A 21,135-nucleotide genomic window follows, 5' to 3' on the forward strand; every position below is an offset into this window, starting at 1 on the left:
ATTTTCACAGCACTGGTGGGGATGCTTGTGTTGAAAAATTTCCTAGTAACAAAGTACCTTTGTAGCAGCTGATAATGGGGAGCTTTTACTTTCCTATACTGTGTATCGTACAGCTGATTTTGTTGTGGTGTCATATATGTGTATATATACATATATGTGTATATTTTACTAAGCTACGCCTGTTTCTGCGTCAAAGCAATACTGGATTAAGTTTATAGAGCATCATACAGGAAAAACAAGGACAGATAAAAATGGAGAATGTCTCAGTTCCTTGACCAACTCTTAATTTACATTTTAACCAAGAGTTGCTTTCCTTTTAGGAATCGGGAGAAAGGCCAATAGAAGTATCTGCCTTAAGCAGAAATTCAAAAATATAGCTGCCTTGCTTAGTCCCATATTTACCTTTCTGCAAACACCTGTGTTTTTCTCAGCACACAATGTACTGTGGTGCTAAGCAAAATAAGCTGCTTGATCCTTGCAGGTGCGCTTTGTATCTGCTCTGAGAACATGATACCTTTCTAATAAGGTCACAATGAGAATGAAATAGTATTCAAACAGCTGTCGTCAAAAGCACTGGGCAATAGAGAAATGACCTCTTCCAGGTGCATTTGTTCCCCTGGCAGAAGTTAAAAAAGTCCCTGGCAGAGCCCCTCCTGGATTTGCTGGCAGATTCAGTCCAAATGAACCCAGTTTACAGAGTAAATTCTAGTCATCTTTCATTCAGTTCTGCCCTGCCCTTCTCCTCCCCCAGCCAGTTGCTGAGCTACTTGCCCCTTGCTATGTCCACACTGCAATTCCCAGCCACAACCTAAGCAATTTAGAAAACAAGCCTAAATGCTGTGTGGAAAAGTCTCCAGAATCTAGTGGGCCTAACCATAGGCATGGTCTCGCTGTTCATACCTGGGACATGCCCTTCCCCTGTCCCCTAGATCTATTGCCATCATTCTTTGTCTACGCAAAATTTGACTCTGATCAAGGTCCCCTATGCTGCTATGTATTACATAAGCCTGGTGTAAAATACAGGATTTTTACATGCCTGCTCTTTTTACCAAGCCCTCCCTTTCACTGAACAACCACACCTTCTAGGCTCAGTTGTTGGGCCTCCCTGACATGTACTCTTTCCTGACCAGCCGTGATTAAAGGTGCTCATGGTTTCAGCTAGGGGTAATGGGAAATATTTTGTTATTGGCACCAAGGAAGTCTTTAAGCCAGAGAGATGCAGAATCCCGATGAACGTGATGGCAACAGCTGATGGCTTGAGAGTGGCTCTGGCCCCTAAGCACCCAGTGAAAGACAGTCTGGCCTCATCCTGCTTATTAAGGGAGCTGGGACCTTTTAATATCCAGATTCACTTTCCTTTTTCATTTTTCCTCCTAGTGTTAGTGACTGAAGAGAGGGAGGGAAGAGTCATTTCCAGCTGGCTGAAAACACCAATGTAAGATAGGCTCTAGAAGACTGTGAAATAGAGCAAAATGGATCTTTAACATCACAAAAAACAAGAAAAGGATACAGACTCTGGTGATAATTTTTCTGCTTCCACCTGAAGGGAAGAAAACTTAGTGATTAGAAACAGTAGCTCCAGCACATAAGACACCTAAGAACTGCATGTCCTGTTCATGGGTTTAACTATTCATTTTCTAGTTGTGGGAAGGGAGAGTAGTATCAATTGCTGCTTGGCTGCTGTTTCATCTACGTATTTCTACCTTTTAAAAGCAAATTTAAAAATTCTTGAATCACAGGTTCAAACAAAACTCCCTATTATTTTTATTAGAACTTTTTTATCAACCACTTTCCAGTATACAAAACAGGTGTGGTTATGATGCTACTTCTTAGCAGTTTTAATATAAGGTCTACTATTTAGTATCATGAATTATTGTTAGGGTTGCCTTTTCTTTTTAAATTAGGCATTCTGCTGCTAGCAACTGCCGTTCATTCTACGTAAATAAGAAAGACTCCTTGCCTACCTGCCAGCACAGCTATTTGATAGACAGCTTACAAAAAGAGGTATCAAGTCTGTACAGACCTTTAGAGAAAGAGAGTGGTGATACACTGCTATTGCAGACAAGTTTGATTCCCAACTCACTCCAGAGAATTCCTCAGGCCACGTAGATATTTTCTCTAATAAGGAAGGGTTGCCTGATTTGACTCTTGGCTCTCTGTTACAGTCACTCTCTATGAAATGTGAATAATACCGTAGATCTTTACCTGCTACGCCAGTGTTATAGCAAAGTTGTCTGTTAAAACTAACTTATATAAGACCCAGAATACTGACTTCTAACAAACATTTAGGAGATATGCAGGTAACTATCTTGACTTATTACTTATTCTGATCAAGTAATTCAAAAGGAGTTAGAGGAGAGTACTATGAAATGATCCAAGGCTCTGTTGTACACTGCACTGTAGCTTTCTCATTTAGAGCATAAGGAGAAGGACAAACAACCCTATCAGTGTAAACAAACTCAGTCTGAGCAGCTGCTGAATATTTTCAATAGACTTCCTGGTAATGGCTGGTACAATTTCATTAGAGCTTCTTATTTTATTTAATAAAACATTGGATGATTTTATTTGTAATACATCAACAGGTGCATGAAAACAAAAGGCACATTTCCTGATTGTGTCCACAAAGAGTCCATTACTTTGCAGGCTGACACAGTAGGCATTCGTTTTGCCTTTTGTGTGTGTGAAAATAATTACCACTCAGAAAAATAACTGTTGTATACTAAAAGAGTTTTGAGAGGAGTTTAGAGTCAGTAATAGCACTATGCAAATTGTTTCAATGTGAGTTCAAGTAAGAGGAAGATAATAGTACTTAGTAGATACTAGTACTGATAGTAGATGATGATAGTAGATCATACTTCAGATACAGATTGAAATATTTTGAACATGTAACCATCACTGATCCTTATCATGTACAAGAGAGACATTAAACACAAAAAAAGCCTAAGCTTGTGATCCTTGAAAGTAGTTAGCTGCCCAAGTCCAGTAAAGGATATAGGTGCTTACAAACTGTTGTTGCAATTTACCTTACCCAGTCAGTAAATGCAACACAAAGGCTTATAAAACAGGGATTGAAAGATTCTCACCTCCCCCCAAAACAGCATTAGCCATAAATGCATTTTCTTTTCCTGGTATATGAATCTTGAACCAATAGCTAAGAAAGGTTTTTTGTTGGCAATCAAAAGATGTGTTTTTACATTCTTCAAATAGAGGATAAAACTGCTTGGGTTTTCCTCTCTTTCAGTTTCATTTTAAAAGAAAGTGCCACCATGGAATTTGTTTGATATTACAGTGTACTAGTGGGCAGTAACACACTACAAGGTTACAAAAGATTGCTTACAAAAAATAAAACAGAGACAGTAACACACTCAGAGTCATACCACACTTGGCACTCCACGTTGGCTTCAGTTTTAACATTTTTAGTTTTTCGTGACTGTAAGAAACACGACCCACAAACCATGAATTCGTCTTTATAAATTACTGGTTAATGTAACATGGTTGTTGGAGCCTTGTACATCGTATCTTCTAACTTCCTTTAAAAAAAAAAAAAAAAAAAAAAAAAAAAACTTTAAGTCAAAGGCAAGCAGAAGATGACTGCAGTGTCCTCATAAACACTGGGAAAGGTTACACAACATCCTATATTGTAAAAACAGGCTGCAATTACATAATCAAGGAAATACCACTTCTGAAAACTGCATTAAGGCTGGTATCAACAATGTAAAATTGCTACAGAAATGTTTATGATTTCTTCAAGAAGAACATCCCAAGAACAAACCTATCACTTTTCAAACAAGCACCTCAAATGATTCAAATAGAGATCCAAATGCCGCTACAATTGATCCTCTGTAAAAAATAGATTCACGTCTATACTTCGACACAGTTCAGCTCCAGTCCATGAATTTAATCTTCAGTGAGATCTGTTACAGGCTGAATCACAACAATGGTATCTGTAGCTGAATTAAAGGCAAAAATCAAACAACCTCTCAACCACACCAGGTACCATAACATGGTACAAGATGTTATCTGCCTGAGATGGGAAAGCACTTCGTGTTTAAATGCAACTTTCTCACTAGAACGTTCTTTGTTTGGCCAACAAATGTGAGGAAGGGAAAGTACGAAGTGGAACCATTTCACATGAAAGAGGAAGAAAGGTAGGGTATGAAACCTACCTCTTTGTTTTGCTCAATGGCATGTTTTTCTTCTTTTTTTTAAAAAAAAATAATAAATTATCCCTTGACATATATTCCTGCAGTACTTTAATAAATTTTTTCACAAAAACAATACCGACTTTGAGATAGAGCACCTTTCAGGAATAGCAACTACCCAATTGCTTGCTTATCAGGCCACTGCAAAATTCAAATTGCTAACCCTGTGCTGACAAGGCATAAAATCTAGTACGGCATTAAGTATTTTCTGCTAGGAAACACCCAGCCCAAGGCACATTCAGGAAAAAGAAAAGAATACAGGAAAGGCTACATCGGATTGGCACTCATCTCCACTTGCAAATAAATTCCACAGACAACATTCTGCATTTGTAGGGGTCTAGCACCTGCTCTGTTCACCGCAGTTATGTCTGTTCATTATTTGATAGCTCCGTTAGCTTACACACACAGAACAGAAAGAAAGACAGAGAGTTCAAGTCTGTCAAGGACCTTTAGAAAGAGACATCCTCGCTGCTCAGGATATTGAGTTTTCATAATAATTTTTCCAGGACTTCACAGAGTACAGCTTTTTCCATACATGACATCAAAAAGGCATAAGCATTCACTTATCTCCCCGTTTTGTTCTCACATGGCTTGACGTGTCCAAAATGTCAATGTAAGATGTCTTGAACTACACAAAGGTGAGGTGTAAATACATTCCTTCTGGTCACCTCAATGAAAGGGCTGATGGCAACTAGCCTCTAAAACATAATCACATCCCAAACAGGGAGAACTGTGGAAAAGTGAAGATTCAGAGCTGTCTATCAGGAAATGTATCTTGTACTCCTTCATAGTACAGAAGTTGCATTCATTATCTACCCCTAACCATGTCTGAAGGAAATCTCTTCACTCTAAAGCAGGCAGTGCAGAGGATTAAATGGAAGCAACATGCAGAGACTCTTCTATTCTCCATTAGTTTTCCAAGTGATTTCAGAAGTCTCAATGAAGTGGATGTCTGCAGTGTGGAGCTCCATCACAGAGGAGATTAGTGGGTCCAGAACAGAGCACTTATCTGCAAGGACACTAAATCCATTCAATCACACTGTTTCAGCTTCTTGCAGAAACTGATCAAGTTAGCTTTTTTTTTTTTTCTTGTTTTTCCCCCTTTGTCATTGAAAGGCTATCCTAAAATTCTACACTCAATCTAAGATTCACAGAAGAACCCAAACAATAAGCAACTATCACCAAGAAGCACATATGAAAATACATTGCAACACAGCATCTACAACCACAACGTGGTCATCTGAAAAATGCACAAACATTTTTGCAAGAGTTTTGCTGTAACATTTAAAGTACCCTCCTTCTGGAGGAGGCAGCTTCACTTCTGATTTTTACAGACAGCTGCCTGCATACATTTCTCAAATCTTTCCAGCTGCACATGAATCTCAGTGCAGCCTCCTTAACCAAGCAGGATGGACTGAAACCATTATTTAGAGTGACTATAGTATGTGCCAAGTACCTGTAAGTTTTGCTGTGAAGCTGCAAACTGAACAGAGGCCAAAGAAGAGCATGTCTCTATACAGTAAGTGCAATGAGCTGCTAAAGCAAAAGAAGAAGCTGCCAGTACTAAGTGATACATCTGATTTTGAGGATATCTCATATTATCCTTCAAAAAAACACAGAAGTGACATATATTCAGGAGAAGAATGATCACTTGAGAGCAATCAGAAAGCAACAAGCAAGCTTTCAAAGAAACACCACACAGTGCTGGAAGAGGGAATGGGAAGCAAAGTAGTCCCAACATTACCTCAAGGACTTGGGGCTCTGTGATGTAAGACTGTCTCATAGTGTAGAGCATGCAAAAGCATTTTCAATCCCATCTTCCTCTGTTCAAATGACATACAAGAATTTGAGTGCAAGAGTCAGTGACCTGGGCAGCACTGAGCTCCTGCAGTCCATGCTGAGGAGCCTGCTCAGACACCCACAGCGACCACCTGAGCAGGGAGCTGATGTGCTCTGCTCGTAGATTCTGGAGATCATCATTCCAATAGGATTTGTATCAGCAGAATAGTTTAAGCAGTCCCTTGCCCTTTATGGTTTAGCCTTGAATTCCTCAAAATATGAAGGAAAAGATAAAGGTATAACAATGATACAGCTCTATTACATACATGCAGCCAACAGGAAACAGCAGTCAGCTGGAAACCACAATTAACTTCAGAAACACAGCCTGGTGCCCTCAGCAACTTGTGCCAGCAGTAGGGTGTGTACTTATCCTACATGTGTTGGTAAATGGGAACTAAAACAACAAATGAGAAATAAAGCTAGGTACTTTAATCTGGAACAGGAGACAAACTCCTCTGTTATCGTAGATGTGCTATCATTTTAGTTCTATTAAGTAGATTGATACAGGATGTCCAGACTAAAAAGCCAATGCATTTAGAATACTTCAAATTATACTTCCACTTATATTCATTATTTTAAAATGAATTACATGTATTTCCTAACCTTCTTCCTAAAGGTTTCCTAATTGTTAAGGATCACAGACGAAGGGAGTTGAGAGAGCTATTTGTTAAAAAAAAAAAAAAAAAAAAAAAAAAAAAAAGTTTTGCCAAAATATTCAAAGTAAAATATTCTTTAGCATTTACAGCACAACTCTATCCCCTTTTATTCTATCATTACCTGTATGAAGTAGCCAGTGAAATAGAATAAATACAGTATTGAGGGAAAACACTTATGTTGTATTTCAAAACCAAACCTGTCCCATAAAACTATTAAATGATGTTGAGAAGAAGAAATAAGAACTGCATTGCAAATTCCACCATTGGCTACGCTCTGCGAGGCGTACTTTCACCTCGTGCTTTAAGCAGTGACTGAAGCGGGGATGTGCTGAGGAGGAGCTGGCCTGTGGGGCACCCAGCGGCACCGGGCGCCAGGGCAAGGCAGAGGCCGGAGCCCGCGGAAAGGGAGCGTTTTGCGATCCCGAAGCAGGGCCACGGCAAGGCCACGCATACAGCAAACACCCGTCTGTAAGGCGCCAAGACCTCTTCCAGCTGCGGGAGCAGGAAAGGCAGAGAGAATCGTTTCTCCAGAGCTGGGTCCCGGCGGCGACGTCCTTAGCAGCGATGAGGGCGGCGAGGGGACAAGCGCGCCTTGGCTCGGCGACGGGCGAGCAAACGCCTCTCAGGCGACCGCAGCCCTTCACGAATTCGGTGTTCCCGAGTCACCGCCACGACTGCTGCGACCGCCCCCGCGAATGAGACACCCGGCCCCGGGGGCCCGCGGCGTGCTGTAACGCGCCCTCTGCCAGCACGCAGCACCCGCGGGCCTCTGCGCGCCGGCACACGCTGCGCACCCCCACCGCCAGGGCGATCTTGTTTTTAAAAGATAGCAATAATTCACACTTCCATGGTTTAAATCATGAAATAGTCTCGCGCCGAGCCCGGGGGGGGGGGGGGGGGGGGGAGGGCGCCGCCGCTTACCTGCGGGGACGGGGGCGCCGCCGCCCCGCGCGCAGCCGTTTAACGGCCTCCCGCGCGGCTCCATTTAAACCAGCGCCGCGGCCGCCCGGGCCGTGGGGGAGGGGCAGTGGCCGTTACTCTGAGGCGCGGCGGCGGCGACGCCCTACGGGCGGCGGGGCGGGCGGCCCGGCCCAGCCCAGCCCAGCCCAGCGCCGCCGCGCCATGGGAAGGGGCGGAGATGGCCGCCGGCTGAGGCGGCGGCGGCGGCGGCGTGGGCTGCCGGGGGGAGCCGCCGTGCCCGCGCCGCCACCGCCGGCCGCAGCAGGTGGGTGCGGGCGGGCGGGAGCCGGGCGGGGCGGCGGCGCGGCGCGGCGCGGCTCGGAGGGCCCCGCGGAGTTCCCTCGGCCACGGCCGCACCTGCGCGGGGCCGCCCCGCCGCCCGCGCTCTCCGCCGATCCCGTGCGCCGCTAAAGCCTGGTTTTCGTGCGGTTCCGCTTTTTTTTTTTTGCTTTTTTTTTTTCCTTCCTTTCTTCACTGGCGGCACTGAGCGCGAGGAGTTTTATTCGGAAAAAGCGGGAAAGCAACGCGTTTTCTTACTCTCTGGACGTCTAAACTGAGTTTTACCCTATAGTGAACTTCTCGGGCCTTTCTGAAAGCAGGAATTGGAATTGCTGGTGCCGCTTGACTGCCAGCGCGATGGTTTGAAGTGGTGAAAACGTACCCGGCGGTGAAAACCCAGGTAAGACGGGTGGCGTCCCGGGCTAATGTCACTGACGCCTCTGCTGTTTAGCCCAGGCCTCTCCACGGCAGATGGAAGCTTTAACGTGTGTACAGGTTATTTTGCATTACAATACAAATAGATTAAAACTATTGCTTGTGTAGTATATGACACGTACTGTTTTGACTGCAGGTTTCCTCCAGTCTGAAATGCACAAATGCAGCAGCGTATGTAGGAAGACAAGATACACATGGAAGGTGAAAGATGGCTATTTTGAGTTGTATTGTAAAATGCATTCAGAGTTTTTGAGGACGAAATGTACTTGTGCAGGTGATTAGTGAAACTGCAAGCCCAGGTGGGCTTGTAATAGCGTTCAGTGGTAGCTGGTGGGCACATACCATGCTAAAGAAGACACTGCAAAGTATTCTTGATTACTCTGTTCTTCTTTCTGCTTTTTTAGAAGACACCTATCTCAAAAATGTTCATCAATTCAGGGAAGCTAGTAAGAAAATGTCAGCTTAAATACAAACGAATCATACTTAACAGATCCTAAGAAGCTGCTACTTCTTACCGCTGCCTTAAGTTTGCAGGCCCCCCCCCAAGCAAAACACAAAAGTAGTAAGTGACAACTTTGCAGAGAAGGGTAGTGATGAGGAAATGGAAATATAAGCAAAACAGCAGTTACCAGTTTTGTAGATCTGCTGAGAGGTAAAAACAAAAGTGGAAAATGTTCAGTGCTTTGTGTTCATCCATGCTTCTAAATAGAGGCACTATGTTAGATCACTATATAGGCACTATAATAAATATCACCATCTTGTTTCTTTAGGAAAACAATAGATAGCTTTTTCTAGTACATCATGCTAACATATGTGAAGCTATCCTATGTTCACTTTGCTAGGAATTAACACATGGAAAAGTTACTATAAAGAAACTATGCAAGTCCAAAGGAAAGAACAGCAGTTTTGAAGTGTTGTCTTTTGTAATATTAAGCTAATACAAGGAGAACAAAAGATCTAGTCAACTAATGAAGCTTGTTTATTTGGGACTCTGAGTTGCAGGATTTAAGCAACTGAAAAGAGTAATTTGGGATGATGCTTTTTCTGCCTTTGGACTATTTTGAGTCTCAATTCCAATTAAATTCTATGACCACAATAAACCATGAGGCATACTGTGAACTGGCCTCCATCTTGTGCAACTTGTCTGCTGTGTAGTTATCTATTTCCTTAAAATACATAGGAACTACTTACTTGTAATGTTCACCCCTCTGCCCAACTTGACCGTGCTTTCTGAAGGAAAGGAACACAGTAAACATTTCTTAAACCTTGTTTCCTTAGGAAAGTAGCTAGAATAATTTAAGCCAGCGTTGACTTTTTAACTCTCAAGAGAATGTAATTTCAAGAATATAAACAAAATTTAGGAACTTCTTGTCAATTTAATGGTGTTTTAGTGAAGCTTTTCACTCTTAAAACTAGGAGCCTGGAAAATTCAGATGTAAAGGTAGTTACTATGATGGAAAATAAGTTGTAATTGATAGAAGCACCCCAGGGATAAACTCTTAAATTTTCTTTTTCAGATTATGAAGCACTGTGCCCTGTAATTATTTATTTTGCTGGCTCTCATCACTGGAGGATGGCTGCCATACTCTGTGAAAATTGTTCTGGTTGGTACCACTATACACAAGTCAACCAACCTCTTGAAATCAGCTGCATGTTGCTCCTTATTATGCTTGGAAAAGTGTCCCTTGATCTCTTTGTATTGCGGGTTAAAAAGAAAAATGTGAAAGTTAGTTTTATGGGATACTTCTGTGTTTCACTAGCATTTCTTGATTTCACACTGCTGATAAATATAGCTTTCATTTTCTATTTTGAAGACTTTGCACTTTGGGGTGTAAGATTTACCAAATACCACATCTGCCTCTTCACTCAGATAACTTCTTTTACCTACGGTATTTTGCATTACCCAGTGTATCTTGTGGCTGTTCTGGATTATTATGTGACTATAGCCCAAACATCTCAGTCTCCTAAAAGAAGTAAAAGATTATTTTATATATTTGTTGTGGTTTTTATATGGATTTCAGGGTTTTCTTGTATTCTGAAAGTTCCTGCTATCTATGAAGAACTGGAAATTCAGAAACACTTTTCTCCTTATCAGTGTCCTTCCTACGTCAGTGTGCAGAGCTACTTTGTCTCGTTTACCATGCTGCTTCTCATAGGCATGGCTCTTCTGGCTTGCTGGAAGGAAATTTTAATGATGCTACTCTCTGTCAGGGTAGTTTCCTTTGCCAGTCAGCCTGTTCTGATGTTCCCATATGCATCTAACAGCAGCAGCACTTGCTGTAGGCGGCAACTTCTGACCAGACTTCTCATCTGTTTTCTTGGCACTTGGGCACCTTTTGTTCTTCTCCAAATTATCATTTTGTCTCTTGGTGCTCAGATTCCAGCCTACATGGAGATGAATGTTCCCTGGCTATACTTCATCAACAGCTTTCTTATTGCAGTAGCATACTGGTGTCGATGTCATGATGTTGATTTGACAGAGGAGATGTGGTCTACAGATCCATTTGTCAGCTGGAAATTCTGCTTTACACCATTTAACAATGAAAATACAGAGCCAGCTGAAAAGCCAGGCACAGTAATTGTAATCTGTTAATGAGCTGTTGACTGAAAAGACTGCAAATAAGTGCTGTAAAACAGAAGTTTAGTGTTTCGTGCTCTGACATTCCATGTCCTTCTGGATAATACAAAGAAATACTCTAGAGCTGCAATCTCTTGGAAAAAAGTTATTTACCAGTAGTGTAATGAAAATCCATCCAAAAATATGTGCATATTTCCACACGGGTTTTTGAACTGGCAGGTGCTTGCTGTATGCTAAAAAGTCTGGATTTAACAAAAGACCCTACATAAACAAGTTTTCAGTTGAACTTTGTTTTACAGTAGACTGACACTTGTTTTAAGCAGAATAATCTCAGGTTTTATAGTATAAAATGCAATAAAGTTTTCTAAACTGGAGACCTTATCAGTTATGTTCAAGTGTTACTTGCTGTCAAAGGCTCAAACAAGTTCTGTGACTTCTGAAGTGTACTTTCTTGTTAAAGTGTGACTTTTCTCAGTTTGATTTAAATTTTCTTGCCTGTTTAAAGAGGGATAACTTGTTTTAGTTGAAGTACAGCTCCTACAAAAATAAATGCAAGCTCTGTTTACATATTACAATATTTTGGGTAAGATGCATAGGTGTTGCATCTAAAGGAAAGGTGACGTTTCATTATGTCTTTGCTACTGCTACTCTATATAATGTGTTTGTATATATATGTATGTATTAAAGATTAAATGCATTACTGTCTGAGAACAGTAAGAGTTTCAATTTGACAGCAGTTATGCTGTCACTGGAAAAAACACAGATGTGCTTTAACACATGAACAGTTCAACTCAATTCCTTATTCTAAGCAGATGTATGTGAGCTTAGAAAGCCAATACCAAAGATTAAAGAAGCGGTTAAATTAGAATGGAACTTCTTTACTTTGGAACCAGAAATATAACTACCTTAATTTCAAAAGGGCCTAATTCAATAGGGGAAAATATCTAGAGTAACAAAAATATTTTATTAATTTTCAAGTTCTTACAGTTTTATAAAGCTATTAGTTTAATTATAGGAGACAAATCAGTGATACACAACAAAAGTAGACAAATGGAAGTAGCATTTATTTCTGAAGCACTGAACTCACAATACAATGTCGTATTGAAATATAAACTATGTAAGTAAATGATGCTGTAGGTTGGTTAATCATTCACTCAAACCCACAGGGAACAATGGTAACACACAAGAATACTCAATAAGAAAAATATGCAGATAACAAAAGGTGCAATTACAAGCAAGTTTAAGCAGCATAATATAAGGTGCTTTGTTTTAGCATTTGTATAATCAGTTTATCCATTAACAGGCAGATTAAAGAAATCTCACTTCTACAGATCATAACAAATGAGAATCTAAAGTTCATTCACATGCTAGTTGGTAATAGGAAAGTGCTTTTTAAAAAAAACAGTTCACAAAGTGAAGATATTTTACAGAGTTCACTGTGTGCTCTTCAGCTGTAAAATTTAAATTATTTTGGGTTACCATTTACATTATTATATATCAATTATAGACATAGATTTAACTGCAGAATTTAATGCTGCGTATGCTAAAATTTCTTATAAAAGAATATTCCAGTATATTACTCCATGATAAGAATACACAATCACATCTCTCTTATATATTAATTTTACATTTCTGCAATATATCAAATTCCAATTATCATTCTGATTTATTACTTTACCCCACATAGTGCTTCTTTCATCCACAGTATGTCATAAACTTCTTTGAGGTTTCAGTAACAGTGTTTTAGGGATGTAACCAAAAGGAGATGAGCATTTTTAGAGCAGTAGAAAATGATTTGGGGAAAATCTACTAAAAAGGCAATCAAAATGACAGTAAATTATCGATAACTGATTTTTAAAACTAGTGCAATAAGAGGAGGCAGTATCTAACAACACAGTTTGAAATATTTGGCACTACAAATTTTCTCCTTTAGGCTGAATAATTTAATGAGAAACAATTCTACATCCATGTAAAAAGTAGGAAAACAGGTATAACATTAACCTTGAAAAACAACCTTAAGCTATCAACACCTGCTCTCAGTTTCTAATTGCTGCTGTTTAGTGCTTGAGATGCTATAGAATAAACCAAGTCTAAACACACTTCTGGACACAGCATTTCTTCAGGTTTTATATAAACTGCATACCCACTGAAATGGGGTTGACAAAATAGTTACAAAACCTAATTCCATTTTAAAACCAGCAAATATTTCAAATATATTAATGCACCAGGCACTGGAGAAGATCCTGAACTAACCTCTAGAGGCAGGTGAAAATACCTAATTTCAGATTTATTTAACAACAAATGAAGGTAAAGTTATTCTCAAGAATATAGATTTTAAACGTTTGTTCATGTGGTTAGATTCATTAATGTACACAGAATGGAACTGTAAGAAGTTGAGTAAGACTGCTGATATATTTACTAATGTGATTCAGAGTCTCAAACCGTAATTAATTTTACACATTCCCATTTATCCTGAGTGGCAGAATTTTTAGAATAGTTGCTGCAGTCCTTCTAAAGCCATTTTAAATTTTGAGATAATATTTTTATATGGAAGCCACAACATGCAAGCAAAACAAGTACTGAATGTACTGATGTTACCTCACATTCTTTCTCCTATACTTTCTGGGGAAAAGGTGTCAAAAAATATCGACTGTTAGGTTGCCATTATACCCACCAAGTAGACAACAGTGGCACTACAGGTTTTCACTTAGCATCCAACTGTGGAGGTCTTGGCCTGGTGACTATTTTAAAATACATAAACACTAGCTTTCTTTTTAAGCCCATTTTTATCCTTGACCTTCTATCTAGGGAGGTATCTGATCCAGTTGTGAAGTGATCTGTATCCTATTATCCTCCTAGTGGACAAAATCTTTTCCTCTCTTTGTACATTATTTTCTTTTATCTGGTAATTCTGGGAAGTTGTAACACTGACTGTTTGATCTGGCAACACAGCCATATGCTGTTACTTGATAGAACAGGATTACAGATTCACTGCAGGACTTAAAGAGGAGAGAAGCTATGTTATGAAGCTGGTAATATCTGAAATCATAAGAACAACAGACCATCACTGCTGTATCTCCTCTACACATTGCTTCTTGTGCTGTGCAGTTAACAAGCCTTAAGACTTTCAAATATTTTACAACAGACTTTTGGCAACTGTTAACCACGAACATCAAATAACCCCATGAGAATTAAAGTGTTAACACTTAATGATAAACTTCAGTACTTTTCTCAAATCAGAATACCCTAAAAAAAAATCAAGCTGTTTTTAATGAGCTGTTCTAGATGCTTTCAACTCTAAATGAAAGTATTTGGCACTCATTAATAAAACCCTTCATTCACCTTATACCACCCTTCATCTTTCCTGATCTGTGTCAGCTCATTAAGTTTGTATCACAAAGAACACTTGAAAGGGAAGCTGCTCTCTAGAATCTTGCATTATTCTTTCAACCATCTACTTTACAAAAAGCTGGCAGAGAACGTCAACATCCCGACTGCCAACACCGAGCAGGTAGCAGAGGCCAATGGAAGTCTTCCCATGGGCTGACCTGATTTCACCCATAAAACAGGTATGCCTCATGAGTCAGTTATGTTTGTGCTTCTAGCCTAATCCCATCATCAGTAAAGATACCCTGATGTAGTACCTATTAAGAATGGTATAATGCTTTCAACAATCCTAAGTAACAATACAGTGCTTTTTCTGCACAATTAAAATACTCCTTAAATATTAGGTGTTGCACTTGCATATTTATGATCCTTATTCTACGAATGTACAGCTGTGCTCAAATTACAATTCTTTCCAGATGGAAAAATCTCTTCAGATCATCTTATAGATCCTCACAGTCCAATCACTTTGGGTAATTTAGCAGGAAGCTAAATATATGCTGAAAGTTTGTTTAGAATTTTTAACTTGAAATTATTTGTAGCACTGATTGCCAGAATTGTGCTTTGGAAAAGCTGATCAACAGCTACAACAAATAGGCTAGGCTATAAGCTTACTGAACACCTTCAATTATAAGCATATTTTATATTCTCCCGTTTGAATTTTGTTTTTTCTTTCCACCTAGCCATATGAGATCAGTAAATAACATGCACAACCTCAGAGTTGTGAATGAGGACATGTGTAAAAGCTACGACGTAGGTTACACAAACTTACACACAGCTTAGGAAAAGGGCCTTGAGTAAACGTGGAATTTCTAACCATGAGACACAGAACACAAGTATTATACAAATTGCTCTATCCAACACAGGTGACACTCACAGTGCAAAAAGCACATTTAGAAATCTAAATAGAGAAGAAAATGGCACATTGTAGAGCTCTGCCTAAATTATCAAGATGGTAAAAATGAACCAGCCTGACTTACATGCATTAGGGTACGTCTTCACTACACAGTTACCTTAGGCGACTGGCATGTCAATACTTCAGTCTAATTAACTGAACATGGTTGTAAGTATTCCCACAGCAAAGGTTTCGCCACACTGCATACATCCGAACTAATTTTGTAACCAATAAATGTTCCAGTCTCCTACTGAAGGCTACAGACTGTCCATCGAGCTTTTAGACTACGTTATGGACAGTTTTCTGATAAAGAAATAGACATAGTATCTAGACAGCAGGCACTTACTTGTATCATCCTTTCTTTTTAACATTACTATTTTCAAAGCAGTCCAGTGGATATAGCTATATAGGACCTTTGGAGTCTAACTGAATTCCCACGAATAAAGCTAAATTAATTTAAAATTTACTTAATTTAGGCTTAGCTTAAATAAATTAAGCATTAAATGATTCTAAATTTCTTTTGCATACTTTGTCTTCACAATATTTCCTGTCTGACACTACAGCTCATTGTTCAAAAGTGACTTAAAACTTAATTCATTATGAGCAATTAATAACACCTTACACAAATTATGCATTTATAGCTGCATTTGCTCCATGAATCCCTATTCCATTCAGCATTCAACATAAGCAGAATAATTAAAAGAAAATATGTTAAAAGTGTTAGTTTCTTTCCATCTCTAATAGACTAATTTTGGTGTAAGGTTTCCTAACAAGACTGTCACAGAGTTATTATCTGCAGCCTAGATCAGTGAGAACAAGTCTGGCTAGTGGGTGAAAACTGTATTTCTAAATATATGCTAACAAGAAATCTCTAAGTCATAGTAGTAAGATAAACCTGCAAGCCTTTACATACATGCCTAATTTAAAGTATAATTAGTCCCAGTACTGTCAGGAGAACTACTCATGTTTTAAATTACGTAGGTGTCTAATTATTTGCAAGACCAGGCCTGAGCAGCACAATCTCTCAGTGAATTCTGATTGCCAGAGTTAGTCAATTGGTCAGTGTGTAGAAAATTTCTTAGGCTACTGAGCTTCAAGTTTCTGCATCAGGATTGTGGTACTAAAATGATAGCATGTATCTGACACAGGCAGCAGTTTTAACCAATTTGCCAGGCAATGACACTCTATACCCAGCAAAGTCTCATTAACTTCAATTCAAACTGTAGGTAAGAAAGTTTTATAGCTGAACATTTTCTTATAGCGAAGATCAAGATGAAAAAGATGTGATCCAAAAGTATTATATACTTATTTTTATCCTATTTCTTTTCTCTCTCAGTCTTATCTGTGTTTATGATGGACTGATCTGTTCTATGCAAAAGACGAGACTCCTACTTGTTTGTTAATTTATCCCAAAATAGTCATAGAAAAAAACTGCTCTTACAGGAAAGAAATAGAGAAACGCATGCTTGCAGGATGTAAGCCTTCTGTTTGAGATAGCTTGTTGACACAAATATAGCAAAGGTTTTACCCTCCATCAAGCAATTCAGTTGTAAAGAAAATGAATGGATTAGTGGATAAAGACTGGAGTTGCAATGTAGTCTGTTTAAAAGCACTGCAAGTTTATAAGCAAGGGGATCTAAAGACTTAGGAAAGTGAGGCAATGTGGGTTGGCTGGGAGAAGCTGGTAGTTCCTTGTCAGTGCTCGCTGTGGAACATGGAGCAGCCCAGAGCTCCCAGAGCGCTCTGGTCAGCAGAGGTGGCCTCTTTCCCTCCCAGGGCTGTTCCTTTTATTCCTACTCCAGAGCAGGGTTGCTGAGTGATATGAGCCAGATTAAGTAGGGGAATCTGCACACACATATTAAGCATTTGGGGGGCAATTCTTTAAAACATAAAACAGAAAAATTCTGATAACTATTATACCTGTTGAGACAGGTGTAATAGTTGTACTAGAAGAAATCTTGAGTCACATTCAGCCGTACCCTGTGTGAGGGGGATGCCTTGCGCTAATGCTGAACTTAGTAAGGTAAGAACGTAGAGAGGGTGTGTGTGTGTTTGTGTGTGTGTGTGTGTGTGTTTTAAAGAGAAAGGGAAAGAAAAAGCCATTCAACTTGCATCCTTTTTGAGCTAAGATCCCATGGTGTCCTGCATTCCTTCCTACAGGAGCTGAAGTATTTCTGAGAGATGTGGCACAAAGCAGCAGCAGTCTGAAGACAGAATAAAAAACCCTAAGAAATACAACTATTGAAGAGGATTTGTGACAGACCCATCTAGTGGGAGTAAATGTTAAAAAATGAAATTTATTAATATCAACAGTACTTCCTCTTTTGGGGGACAATCTAGTTTAATTTGTGGGGAAAGCCACGGAGAATTCCAGTATAAGCCTGGAAAAATCTCACTGATTTGAACAAACCAGAAGTGACTGGTATGCAAAATGGTTCTGGAAGAATTTTGCTCTTTGTATTGCTTTCTCAGTAAATTCAGAAGATCCTGAAATAGACCTTATTTGCACCTGAAAGTTTTTCAGCCTACTTGTATGTACCCATGTATTTTTAAATTTGATTTTACTGACACAGTTCTACTAGCGACACTCTAGTACATGAGTACATGTGCATTTCTATCAATATAGTTGTGTCCAAGTTCCTCCTTAATGCCAAAATAGTTGAAGCAAAAAACTTTCAGTATACGTAAGACCCACATTCTTAGTTGCTGTATTCATTAATATTTAAAGCATAACTCACTGTTTGTGGCTCTCCAAAAACCACTGAAAATGTAGTGTACTGGAAGAACTAGAACAAACATGTGCATTAATCAGGCCTGCTCTGAGCTCCTGGCATCTGTCAGTAATTAGTCTGGCAGTCATATATAAACACTAGCTGTAGAAGTTCTCCTGAAAGCTGTCTAATATACCAAGATTAGAACAATCATGAAATTATCGCATATAACACCACTGTGATTAACTGCAGGTCTAGATAGGACTCATAACTTAAGTCCGCATTTGCAAATATGCCTTAAGCCACTATCAATTCACATTTAAATATACCTACTTTTTACATCGCCAAAGAACAATATGATCAGAAAAGAGATTACAAATTAGCCAGTGATATTTTTGTATAAAAATAATAAAACTTTAAGACAAGAGCCAAAGAATAAATATCTAAGATATCTTTAGTCTTCTATTAGCTCATCAAAACAGAAGATATCTTCAAGAACATATGTTACAGATAACGCTACACAGTGTATCTTACAGAAATGCTACAAATGAGAACCTACTGTCTCCATTAGGATATCTCTCAAATGAACACTGACAAACAGCGAACCTTCAATTAAGTTTGTCTGACAACACTAACTGAAGATAGAAAAAAAAAATTAGAAAGTGCTCTTCAACTTCCCTCCAAAGCAAACCCAGACATCAACTAATTCTTCTCAAGCCTTTGGTGGCATTTAGATTAAGGCTTTCACCATGCATTACCAAGTAACAGCAATGGGTAGTCCTAACCTGCAGCTTCAGTGGTTGATAAAAATATTACTAACACTCCCTATTAATAAGCTCAAGCAGTTGCAATTAAAAGCAGTGATTCTACTGTTGATCTCTGGAAGATATTGGTAGGAAGTCTGTTAACAAAAACAAAGTGATCATCTATAAAAGGAAAATGAAGCACAGATTCTTCTGCAATCCCAACTTGCTCTTTAAGGACATCATTTAAATAATAAACACATCAATCTACCTGTGACAACCCTTCCTTTCAGTCAGCATATGTGCATTGACTCAGTTGACCTAGGCCAGCAGTTCTCAAACTTCAGATAAAATTCCTCTTCTTTTCAGAAACAATTCAGGGGTTCCCCTGCATACCTCCCTATTAAATCATATCTTATGCACTCATTTGCATAAAATATTTTTATTTGCAGACTGACATACACATATTTAATTTAAATATACATAGCAACTCTATCAACACAGTTATGCTTCTTGACCTATACAAGAGCTTGGAAACTCAGGGCTGTACCTACAGGGAACAGAGCTGCAAAAGGAAGGGAACAGAAGGTAGAGAATAAATCCACACACATCTGTACACAGGAGATGGTGAAGCAAAGGCTGGGAAGGTGCTGCTGCCTCAGAAGCAAGAAGCTTCTGAGGATGTCAGTAACTTGGGGGACGAGTATCTTCTGCACTGTCCAGGAAAAAAACTCCTGCAGAGGCACAGAAGCAAGGCCCATGGAGATTTCCCGCAGGGTGGCTTGGCTGTGGCATTCCTCCACCCACAGAAGCTTCAGCTCTTTCCACAGGAGTAAAAGTTTCTCTTTTGCTGAGCTTTGATGGGACCGCACTCAGCTCCTCATCATACTCCTTCCTCTGACAACTGCAACCCCAGCTCACATCAGCCAGTGGACGAGAGCTGCAGCACAGTGAGAGTTTGGTAAAGAAAACGGTATGAAAAAGAAGGTCTGGAAGAGAAAAATACTGAGCTGTGATAACCTTTCTCTCTGCCTCCAGTTCTTAAGAGTACACTTGCCTCAACATCAGTTAGCCCCGGCTGCAGTTTTCAACCCCTCACACCCAGGCATTTGGAAACCTGAAGTCTGAGCGTTATCGCACCTTCTCAGATCCACTCTGAGCCCTCGTTTGAGAACTGCTGGTCTAGTTTAACTAGCAGCAAGCAAAACTAGAAACCTAACAATTTAATGCCCTCTTAGTGCATAGCAGCATACAAAGAGTGAAGTAACATATGTGCTTCAGTTACCTCTGGCAAGAGTATCATGCCATTGTATTTCAGTAGCCTGACAGCAAGGACTTTGATGAGACTCCTGAATGGTCTACAGTATTCCCAGACTTAAAGAAAATACTACAGTGGTAGAGATGAGGGTAAGCCTACACAAGAAAAAAAGGTTGCAAACCTACCCCTTCAAACAATTTGCTCAAGACTAAAAGAAACTCAGAGAGCGCAACTAAATGCATAGCATTTTACTGTTATCAGTGCTTCCACAAGATCTGTGGACACTTATTATTTCAGTCCAAGAACTGCTGTATGTGTGGAAAAACCGTCCTTCAGAATACAGCAACATACTTTAGATGGTGTTTAGATTGGGGGTGTTAAACTTGTACGATAAGTACATGTTGGGGAATATTTAACCAATCACAGCATATTTCACTTCATGTTTTTCCATGAACTCCCACTTTAACTCAAAGTATTACTCAAGCTTTACTATGAACCTATTAATTGTGGGAAGCTCTGGAGAACTACATGGTATAACCAGAGGAATATTTTAAAGTTTTTATGTGGGAAGAACTCCGTATTTTTAACAAAACATCACAGTAATACTCATGCCACAGTGAAAATATTGGCATACTACTGTTGGTTCTGTCACAGAAAAACTGACGTTTAAACCTTCATGTTCCCCCTAGGATTCTTTCAATGAATTGATACGTGCACAGATTTTCAATGCAGGTCCAAGCTTAATATTCATTGCACTCATAAGATGATCCTCCTTCAACAAGAGGAGAGCTTGTCCATCAATTTCTTGGGCTCTAAATTCATCTGCGATATCTTGACAACCTGCAAGGGAACAGAAAGAAGAATTAGTAATGTGCAGTGTTACACAATTCCCAATGCTTGCACCTTTAGCTAAAGAATCAATAAAGTATGCAAGAGTTCAATAATATGATGCAATCTTCTGAGATACTCTGAAAGTCATCTTCACTATAGCCTCTAATGACACTATAACTGTAGGAGAATTACCCACTGGAAATTTCAAGTCCTTGTGTAAACAACTTTTTCATTTCATTAAAAGGAACAATTGTTATGACCTCAAAACTGGAAGAGACTGGCAAAATACCACAGAAACAGCAATCAAGTAAAAGCATCATTCATCTTTGTTCTCTTCAGCAATAAAAAAATGTGCATATTATGC

General features: G+C 39.4%; 2 protein-coding genes across 5 annotated transcripts in view; one reads left to right on the forward strand and one right to left on the reverse strand.

Moving 5' to 3' along the window:
* Positions 1-7,894: 7,894 nt before the first annotated feature.
* On the forward strand, positions 7,895-11,592 carry GPR160 (G protein-coupled receptor 160). 4 transcript variants are annotated; one of them, XM_062582829.1, is made up of 4 exons: positions 7,895-7,922; positions 8,257-8,336; positions 8,508-8,572; positions 9,889-11,592. In XM_062582829.1, the coding sequence occupies exons 3-4, from the start codon at positions 8,566-8,568 to the stop codon at positions 10,962-10,964; spliced, it is 1,083 nt and encodes a 360-aa protein (XP_062438813.1). In that variant the 5' UTR covers positions 7,895-7,922; positions 8,257-8,336; positions 8,508-8,565; the 3' UTR covers positions 10,965-11,592. The 4 variants fall into 4 exon arrangements, with proteins under 4 accessions (XP_062438813.1, XP_062438812.1, XP_062438814.1 ...); XM_062582828.1 differs by lacking the exon at positions 7,895-7,922 and having other exon boundaries at positions 8,010-8,336; XM_062582830.1 differs by lacking the exons at positions 7,895-7,922; positions 8,508-8,572 and having other exon boundaries at positions 8,010-8,336.
* Positions 11,593-18,402: 6,810 nt separating this feature from the next.
* The window catches only part of PHC3 (polyhomeotic homolog 3), a 34,393-nt gene continuing 31,660 nt past the window's right edge, over positions 18,403-21,135 (reverse strand). The window contains exon 15 of the mRNA XM_062582477.1: positions 18,403-20,780. Within this exon, the coding sequence (XP_062438461.1) occupies positions 20,626-20,780 (155 nt within the window). The 3' untranslated portion in view covers positions 18,403-20,625. The remainder of the gene's footprint in view (positions 20,781-21,135) is intronic.

This window comes from Rhea pennata, chromosome 9 (assembly GCF_028389875.1).
Source record: "Rhea pennata isolate bPtePen1 chromosome 9, bPtePen1.pri, whole genome shotgun sequence".
NCBI classification, from domain to species: Eukaryota; Metazoa; Chordata; class Aves; order Rheiformes; family Rheidae; genus Rhea; species Rhea pennata.

What these genes read in the sequence shown, in the direction of transcription:
- GPR160 (XM_062582827.1), top strand. Translation starts at nt 8,606, where the DNA reads ATGCATTCAGAGTTTTTGAGGACGAAATGTACTTGTGCAG. An exon ending in GACGAAATGTACTTGTGCAG is followed by an intron (nt 8,646 to 9,888) that starts GTGATTAGTGAA and finishes TTTCTTTTTCAG; the next exon opens with ATTATGAAGCACTGTGCCCT.